Source organism: Ixodes scapularis, unplaced genomic scaffold (genome assembly GCF_016920785.2).
Source record: "Ixodes scapularis isolate PalLabHiFi unplaced genomic scaffold, ASM1692078v2 ptg001158l_1___fragment_3__unscaffolded, whole genome shotgun sequence".
Taxonomy (NCBI): Eukaryota; Metazoa; Arthropoda; class Arachnida; order Ixodida; family Ixodidae; genus Ixodes; species Ixodes scapularis.
The window spans coordinates 3945001-3955000 of NW_024610108.1; the positions used below are offsets into that span (position 1 = coordinate 3945001).

Genomic DNA, 10000 nt, shown 5'->3' on the forward strand with positions numbered 1-10000 from the left:
GTGAATTTCGACGACCTTATCGTAAGGCTAGAGAGGGCCCCCCTTAAACCTCAGCAGAAGATGAACATTCTAATCTTCTACCTAATACCGAGACTAATCTATGGCTTGGTTATGAGTGCCAAGTCAAAGACATACCTACACCAGATTGACCGTAGGATTAGAGCGGCTGTCCGGCTCTTTCTGCATCTGCCGAAGGACGTTCCAGTTGCCTTCCTATACGCTGCGGTGGGGGACGGCGGGTTGGGGGTCACCTGTCTCGCGACAATGATTCCTCGGATCCGCCGTTCCCGGCTACTTGGGGTTCAGGGCGCTGGCGACGGAATGTTGGAGAGTCTGGTGACCATGACGGCATGGAAAGATGAGGTGGAGAGGGCGGGGAAAGGGGTGAAATTTAAGGGTGTCACGATTGAATCTAGAACACAGGAGCGCAGCTACTGGAGAGACCAGCTGCTGCAGATGGTGGACACGAGAGGGTTGAGGGAGGCACGGACATGTGCTGCTGCGGCCTTCATCCGGAACCCACCGCACTTTCTGAATGGACGGGAGTGTGTCGACCTAATCAAACTTAGGGCCCACGCGCTTCCGTCCAAGACGAGGTGCGCCAGGGGAAGGGCGAAGGACACCCGCTGCAGGGCTGGCTGTGCCTTCCCTGAGACACATGCACATATTATCCAGGTGTGTCCTCGGTCGTATGCGCCGCGCCTGGAAAGACATAATTGTGTGGCATCCTGGATTGCCGAGAAGATGAGAAATGATGGCTGCACGGTGTCCGAGGAGCCCAGAATTAAAGTAAAAGACGAAATCAGGTACCCAGATTTAATTTGTGTAAAGGGTGAGAGGGCATGGATTCTAGATGTTCAAATAGTCGGGGAATACAAAAGCCTTAACTCACTTAATGAGGATAAGATTAGGAAGTATTCTGCTCCGGACTTTGTGGACGCAGTAAGGTCCGAGTTCTCGGTAACCACTGTCGCCGTGCACGCCATAACAGCCACTGAGAGAGGGCTCGTTTGCCCAAGATCAGCTGAGGCTTTGGGCTTGCTGGGCTTTTCAAAGCGTGACATTTCCTCTTTAATCCTCAAGGTAGTTCGTGGCTCCTTGCGATGTTTCTACCACTTCATGCGGGGAACAAACCGAAGTGTGTAAACTGTTTATTGTTCTCCCCCATGTCTTCTTTCGTTTGTTGTTGTTTTGGAGGGGCGTAGGTATGTGGAATCTCGCCTGCCATTTTTTTTATGTAACCAATGTGTATGTATCTTTTTGTTTCGTTCTGTGTTTTGTGTTCTTTTTATTCTCTTGAGATTGTTGTTGTCATCTCTGTAATGGCCTCCCTAGAGTCAACTAGACATGTATAAAAATAAACAACTATCTCTTTTTTTCCCCTTTGCACAGGGGAACTCCTGTTGTGTGAAATTGAAAATTGAAGTGCTGTTAGTCTTCTTCTGTAGCAGTGTTCATTTTGTGTTTTGAGTGCTGTGTCGTTCCCACACTTGGATGTGCTATGGTGTCTGTGACGATGAGGTTAAGCTTCCTTAAAAAGCGAACGAGTTGGATTCTTCCAATAAAAAGTTAGCTAAATGCCTCGTCATCTAATTAGTGACGCGCATGAATGGATTAACGAGATTCCCACTGTCCCTATCTACTAGCTGTACATAACCAATACGGACTTCACATAATAATTATTTCCTACTAACAAAGCATCGATTTCAAAATTATTCAAATTGTTTTGTGGCGCAATCTAGACAATATTCTACACTATAGTTACCCCACAACTTGACATCACACACCATTATAATTGTATATTTGTATTGTCTTATTCTCTCTCTATATACAGATATTTAGATCCTTTCTTTTTGCATTTATTTATTAGCGTTAACACTGTTTCACCAATTATAACTATAAAACCACTTCTTATCTTGAAACACTCAATCAAAAATCAATTCACTTTACAAAACAAGCGAGAGCCTGGCGGCCCGGATATTCCGGTCACTGGGCCTGAATAAGGCTTTCTCAAAACATATTACTTAAAACTTTTTCAAAATTTCATTAGTGATAAAATTATTTGACCAAACCATTTTTCGATTAGCTTTAAGCTGACAATTACCAATAGCTATAAACGAACAATGCAGGTGAACACATGAGCAGGTATATTTATGAATAAACATATTAATAGATTTACTAACTTATTTTACTTCTCATTTTTTACAGCTTACAATAAACCACAAGTTAAAGAAAACACCTCAAGCCAGAAGAAACAGAAACAAGACACAAGGACTGCAACGGGAAATATAAATCGCAAACTATAGAAAAGGAGATTCTAAGAATACACTTAAAGAAAATAAAAGACCCCGCGATTTTTACAGGCCCGTTCAATTGCGAGGTTTCGCTTCTTCCCTTTTTCCAATTGGCAATTTTATACAAAAAAGGCAAAAGCAATTTAGCTTTATTTATTTAATTTATTAAATTTTTTTTATTATTTTTATTGGTTTAAACCTGTTATACCTCGAGTGGCACAGGTTGGAGAGAACTTTATTTTTCAGTCTTGTTTCCACTCTCCACTTAGAACTCTGTCCCTATCTACTAGGGGCGCAAGCCCCCGCGGTTGTTGCCGCGTGGGAAGTCAACCTCCACCTGCTCGTGGTGCGCCCTGCCAGCTTTATTGCTGCAACGGAGGCTCTGGCGAAAACCCCCCCACCTGGGATGGGGAACCCTAGCACTGGGGTTCCGCATGTGGACGGGGGGGACAAAAAGGGCCTGGGAACCCTAGCTTACCCCATGGAAGCGGAGCCACTGAGGCGGGGTCCATACCAGGGGAAGCTATCATAAAGGTGGTGCCCCTCGTAACTTCCCACGTAGGGAGGTGCCCCCGCATGGTGGCGGGGGTGATCTCCAGGGGAGCCGAGGGATATAAAAGTGATCACTGATCGGCGGGGCTGGATGGTTCATGGTTGCCATTCAGTGACCGTCGGACCCGCTGTGAGACGCACTCATGTCTTAGTAGCGGAGCCGGACAGTGAGTCGAGCAAGTGGGTACTTTTAGTACCACTGGTTTTCCCGGGCCGTTCCACTGGCTGTACAATACAATAGTTGGTTTCATTTATAACCCCTTAATTCCAATTGGCTATTTCCTGAAATTTTCACTTGTTCACATGATCCTATTCATTTTTATTGGAATTGGGTCAAGCCTGCGGTGCGAAAGCGGGAGCGGGCAGGGGACAAGTTTTTCTTAAATTTTTTACGAGTGCCCCGACTCAAAATCTGTCCCTATCTACTACTTACTTGCTGCTGGCAACCTTGGGACCGGGCAGACCGGAGGTGAGTTGGCTCCAGCAATTTTTTGCTTGTTTTCATCGGTTTGGAGGCGGTTCTCGCGATTCTTTTTCCCTCACGGTTTCGCGAGGGTCCGGGGAACGCGAGGATACCAACTACTTTAGTGAGAACAGCGTAGTTTTGATCGCTCCGAGACTTTGAAATTCGACCGGCCGGCTCCCATAGCTAACAGCTGGGGACACAGAATCGCTTGTAACTTTAATTCTGTCGGCTCAATCTTTCTCAAATTTTAGGGAAGGGCAGATAGGAAACTCAGCATCTCGTACATAAAATTATAACCTGATAGCGAGTTTAGTTAAATAATTACAACCGATCCAAAATTCAAAGCGAGGCGACCGCCATATTGGTTGTTTAGAGGCGATTCAAGATGGCGCCGCCCTGAACTGTAGTGGGGGCGGACACCTTGGGACACCCAAGCGGAACGAAGTGCGGTTTACGCAGGCGAACGACATCCGAGACGCCCCCTACAGAGGAAACAGGGAACTTAAATCTGAAACTTCAAAAATTTGTAGAAAATAAACCGTAGAAGATAGAGGAAAACAAATTCAATTTTCGTATTGACAAATTAAATGCTCTAAACAAATATCCGGCTTTTAGACTCGTAAGGTAATCGGAAATACATAAAGTGCATACCCCCCCCCTAAAAACCGCACCCCCCCCCCCTATTCGTCACGGAGTAAAAACCGAGGGGAAGTTTGGAAACAGAAGAAAACACTCCTAAGTTAAAACAGGCGGACGCATTAACCGTTTTAAGAGATTATTAGGGACGTAACCTAATAAACGTCCAGTAACAGAACAAAGATGCCAAGAGCGGGGCCTCACCATATAAGCTCGGAGGAAGAGGGCTCGGAACTCGATGTAGATAATGATTATCACTCGGTCGAGCAGGAAGCAATGGAACAAGACCCGCATAAAGGCAAAAAACGAAAGAAAAAGAAACCAGCTAAAAAGCTACCTACGACAGATGAAGACACCACACAGGAGGAGCCCGGAGAGACTAGGGGTAATGCCACAAGGACAGAAAAACGAACTAAGGGAATGCCCAACGCTAAACCGAGGGAGGCTCAGCCCTCAACGTTGGGAAGTGGCCTCAGCAATGAACCTGTAGAATTTCGTACCCGACTAGGTCAGGCACAGCTGTGCTGCGTAAACGCCATCGCACCGTTGGGGGGAATTCTAACTCGAGAACAACTGGAAGGGATCACTGCAAGCGTGCAGATGATCACTAACATTTGCACCGATCTGATTGCTCGGAATGCATACCTAGAGGGGCGACTGGAGACACAGTCCAACATCGCTACCCAGCACATTCAGAGGAGGAGATACGCTGAGGCAGTAGGGGGCCAGAGTCGGGCTGGTCAGAGCCAACCTTCAGACACACAGGGAGAGGCCCTTCTGACACCAAGGGACAGAGACGAAGGAAAGGCAGCCTTACTCCTATATCCGACAAAGCCGAATGAACAAAACGGGTTCGCACAGGTAAGCTCGATCCTCAAAAGCTCTATCGACCCGGAGGACCTGGGACTGCGTGAACCCGTGCTCAAACCGATTAGGGGAGGAGCTGTTATTACCAGTTCGTGCAAAGAGGGGATTGAGAAGCTTGAACAGATCGTGACCACAAACTCAACTCTGAAACAACACCTCAGGGCGAAGCGACCGTACTCGCGTAACCCGCAGCTAAAGATACGCGGGGTCGTCACAGCAGACCCAGCCATCATAAGACGCAAGCTAATCACACACAACAAACTCCAGGGCACCGAAGACGACATCCAAATCATTCATGTGTTCTCAGGAAACAATGGACTTTCGACAGTAATCGTAGAGGTTACTCCTGGCATCTTCAGCCAACTCCAGGAGAAGGAACGAGTTTTCCTCGACTGGACATCTTGCCCTATTGAGGAAAACCTCCATGTTCCTTTCTGTAAACGATGCAGTAGCTACGGACACACAGCCGCACGGTGTCAGTCTGAAGTCAGGTGCTGCAACTGTGGGCAAAAGCACCCGTTGTCAGAGTGTCAAGCGGGGGTGTACAAATGCCCGTGCTGTACAGAGGTATCCCAGAGAGACAAAAGTAAAAAGGTAGATACCAGGCACTCAGCACTGTCGGAGAAATGCCCCACCTATCAACTCCAGGTGGAGCGATTGAAACGAAAGATCAGGTATCAGTAGGATAAGGAGCAGTATCAAGAAATCGCAGGGAAGTAGCAGGACAGATGTTCGGACCCAATAGACTAAATCATTTTACATCCCCTCACAATCAACCTTCATCTATAAACATAATACAACATAACTGCAACCATTCCTACACAGCGACGGAACACCTACGGATAACACAAAACGCAACTGACACACATATATGCCTACTTCAGGAGCCTTACCACTATAAAAATAAGATAATTGGTTTTGCCATCACGGACACTATACTACAGTATCATACTCAGCCACGGGTAGCAATCATAATTCACTCGAAATCATTTGACATTCATGTAACATACACATCTAGGGACATAATAGCTGCTCGACTAACTACAAAAGACACCGATTTCTATGTTATTTCTGTTTATGCTCCCCCACAGGACGATATTGATCCCACACTTACTACTCTCCGCGAGCTGGTCTCTGAGTACAGTCCCATCCCAGTCCTAATTGGCGGTGATTTTAACTCAAAGAGCGTGATCTGGGGGGGGAATAGAACAGATGATAGGGGAACACAACTAGCTCAATTTTTAGTGTCAATGGACCTCCACCCACTTAATTATCCTGACTCGTTACCCACCTTTCAATCCTCCCGGGGAAAAAGTTGGATAGACGTAACAGTAGCCTCACAAACCTTTCTTAAAGATATTTCACATTGGTCAGTCCTTCACGATACAACAGGCAGCGATCACAACTATATATTTATACAGGCATATACTAAATCCACATTACAGACAAAAAAACTTACAAAACCAGGCCAGGCCAGACTTCTTAAAAACCTTGCACACGATTCCTGGATCATATATATCCAGTCCCAGCCCATTCAGTCATGTGAGGAGCTGCAAAATATCATAGAAAAATTGTATAGGAAGTTGCACATACTCTTTGAAAAGTACTCAAAATACGTTACCATTAGCACCCGACAGGCACCGTGGTGGACGCCAGAATTGGAGATGGAGAGAAAACGTGTACGAGCACAACGAAGACGCTACCAGCGAGCAGTGTATCCATTACGTCCAATATTTAAAGCACAATACACGATGGCACACAAGGCGTACAAAATACTAGTTAAAAATGCCAAAACCAATTCCTGGCAAAAATTTTGTTCTCAGGTTATTCGATCTAATATCTTTACGATACCTTATAAGATTGCATTAAATCGAATTAAACGTCCAATTATGATACCTTCCATAATTAAACCGGATGGAACATACACACAATCCCTAGCCGATTCGATTAAACAAATCCTAGAACACCAATTCCCCCGCGACGATCCTTCCCATTACACCCCAACCCAGGAAACACTTGTTCGCCAGGTCCAGACACCACCTGACTCTCCCAATGACCACCCTTTTACCCTTATGGAACTCTCGCATGTCATCCTCAACATTCCTGAACGAATCACTCCTGGTATGGACAATATAACCGCATCCCTGGTAAAAAACCTATTGTCTCTCTACCCAACTCTCCTGTTAAAACTGTTTAATGGTTGTCTTAAATACTCTTACTTCCCTGACATCTGGAAAGAATCTCGAGCTATCCTGCTTCCTAAACCCGATAAACCGACTGACCTACCCTCATCCTACCGCCCTATCTGCATCAACTCTATATTTGGCAAGGTTTTAGAAAAGCTCCTCAATAATAGACTTTACCATTTCCTCCATTCACGTAAACTCTTACACCCAAAACAATTCGGCTTTACTCACAACACTTCTGCCACAGCAGCCCTCGTAAATCTTAAAAACAAGCTTAAATCAGTTATAACAACAGACAATAAAACCCTTCTCATCTCACTTGACATTTCTAACGCCTTTAATACCATCTGGATTCCCTTTGTTCTAGACTTCTTTAAACGTAACAACCTCCCCCGCAACCTGTACCTTCTTCTCAATGCTGCCCTCTCCGATCGTTCTATCACATACCCTCTCCGATCTTCAAAAGTCACTCTAGCAACCTCTCTGGGAAGCCCCCAAGGCTCTCCCCTCAGCCCCCTTCTATGGAATGTTCTAATCTCCTCCCTCTTAGACTTACCCTTTCCTGAAAACGCAAATATTCAAGCATTCGCAGACGACATAACTTTAACAGTATCAGGCAAAACTCGATTACAACTTGAGATGACTGCTAATTCAGCCCTTAACCTCATTTATAATTGGAGTACTGAACACCACATACACTTTAACATAGATAAATGTAAGTTTCTACTTATCGGCCGACATTATATTAAACGCCCGCCAACGATCAAATTAGGTCATCAAAACATCAGACACGTTAAAGAACTTAAAATTTTAGGTGTCATATTCGATACTTCCCTCACTTTCCTACCACACGCTACTCATCTCCGTAATCAAATCTACAAACATACCATCGCCCTCTCTTCTTTCACCGGAATTCACTGGGGATTTAGTCCCAAACACTTCCGCGATCTCTATCAGCGCAGCCTAGAACGTATAATCACCTATGGCGCACCAGTATTTTGGCAAACACCACCCCATTCCCACTTGCGCCGGAAACTGATCTCCATCCAGCGTATTCCCTTACTAAAAATATGCAAAGCATTCCACACTGTAAGCAACTCTAATCTCAACATCTTGACCAATATTCTTCCTATTGAACATACGCTTAACCGCGAAATAGCCCTCTTCCATCTTTTTCACCTTAAAATTCCTTTTTCAATCTACGACACCACATACGATCCATCAACACTTCAACACGACATAGACAGATGGGACACTCACCCGGCCCTCCTTCCACACTTCCCACACAGTACAGATGATTCCCCACCCAAAATTCCTCCCTCAACCACCCACCGCATATATACTGACGGTTCCCTATATCTGGACACAGTGGGGTCCGCATATGTGATAATGGATAAAACAGACAACATTATACATTTCGGCAAATACAAGCTTCCATCTTTTGCCTCCATATATGATGCCGAGCTACAGGCTATAAAACAGGCACTGCTGTATGCACAGTCCCTCCCTGATACATTTAGCTTTACTCTTTATTCAGACAGTTACTCAGCCTTGAAAGCAATAGCCAACCCCTACAATACCCACCCTACAGTCTTCAATATTAAGCAGGTGCTACAAACCCTCACAGCCACACATTCCATCCAACTCGTACACATCCGTAGTCACACAAACATATACGGTAATGATCTTGCAGATAGCCTAGCAAATAACGCTCGACACCCGGGTTCATCACTTCCTCTTCAGCGTACCAAACACTACATACGGAAACTCATAAGAACCCAGCAATATCACCTATGGAATAACTTTTGGAATACTGAGTGCACCGAATCGTCCCTCTATAAGTGGATTCCCTCAGTCTTTACCATACCCGAATACTTCCCCTCGAATTATTACCAAACACAGATCCTCACTGAACACGGCAGATTTCCATATGATTTCTTTAAATTTCAAAAATCAACAGACTCTAACTGTCCATGTGGCCAACTGGCTTCATCATTTACACATTACACAACTACATGTCCACTTACTAGTACATTCCGTACCCAATTAAACAGACACTTACCTCAAGGACTAAATGATGCAAATAAACCAAAAGTTGTATCCAACCCGGAGCTCATGGCCATCCTAGAGGCACTCACTTCACACATTCATTCTCTAATGCCACGTTGTTAAAAGATAACACCATTATACGTCATTCAGCATACTGGGGGGGTCGTCGGGGTGGGAGGCTGATCCTCCCTTTGGTAAAAAAAAAAAAAACGAAAAAAACGAAAAGAAAAGAAGAAGGTAAAATGGGAAGTGCAACATCATAAAGGAAAAAAAAAGGGGGAAGAGAAATGTATATATATATACAACAAGGAACAGAAAAATGACGAGGAAAACATTCTCACACTCAACATACCTTAAGGCCTGGTACGTCAAGAAGCCCCACTCCAAGGCGCCAGTCCGAACCCAGACACCTGGGCCCTCGCACTAGGAGGAGAGCAAAGAAGCTCCCAAACTGAAAAAAAAAGAGCAAAAAAGAAAGTTGGCTATGAGCTCTACAGAACTGCAAGACGAGGCACTCGGCACCCGCAGGAGACGAGACTGACTCATGAACCAAAGGCTACCTAAATTACAAAACAACCCATAAAGTGGAACCTATCACAACAGCCCGCAGGGACACTTCTAGGGGGGAGTACCGGGACCTCCCCCAACCCAAAAAAAAAAACAGTACAAACAGAAGGTGGCTGTAAGCACTCAGCCGGCGCAGGCCACGGCGATGGGTGCCCAGGTCGCCCCTGGGTACCTTAGGGAGTCGTTCGATGTCCTTCCCGGGGAATCGGAGGCTGCCCGCCCGGTCCGGGGGTCTCCCCCTAGGCTGGGTCGCGAGGGCCGCGGAATAGGATAGCACTGCAGCGGGAAAAAAAAATGGTGCTTCAGCACGTGAAATGAAATTACAAGACAAGCGGGTGCCAAAAGAGGCCATACCTCACCTTACCAGCTGGGGAGGGTGAACA

General features: G+C 45.6%; 1 protein-coding gene and 1 pseudogene across 1 annotated transcript; both read left to right on the plus strand.

The window, feature by feature from the left end:
• Positions 1–1917, plus strand: part of LOC120845731 — a 5500-nt pseudogene extending 3583 nt beyond the window's left edge.
• Positions 1918–3374: 1457 nt separating this feature from the next.
• On the plus strand, positions 3375–5499 carry LOC121047833. The gene has a single exon (XM_040503446.2). The coding sequence runs from the start codon at positions 4132–4134 to the stop codon at positions 5497–5499; it is 1368 nt and encodes a 455-aa protein (XP_040359380.1). The 5' UTR covers positions 3375–4131.
• Positions 5500–10000: the final 4501 nt, after the last annotated feature.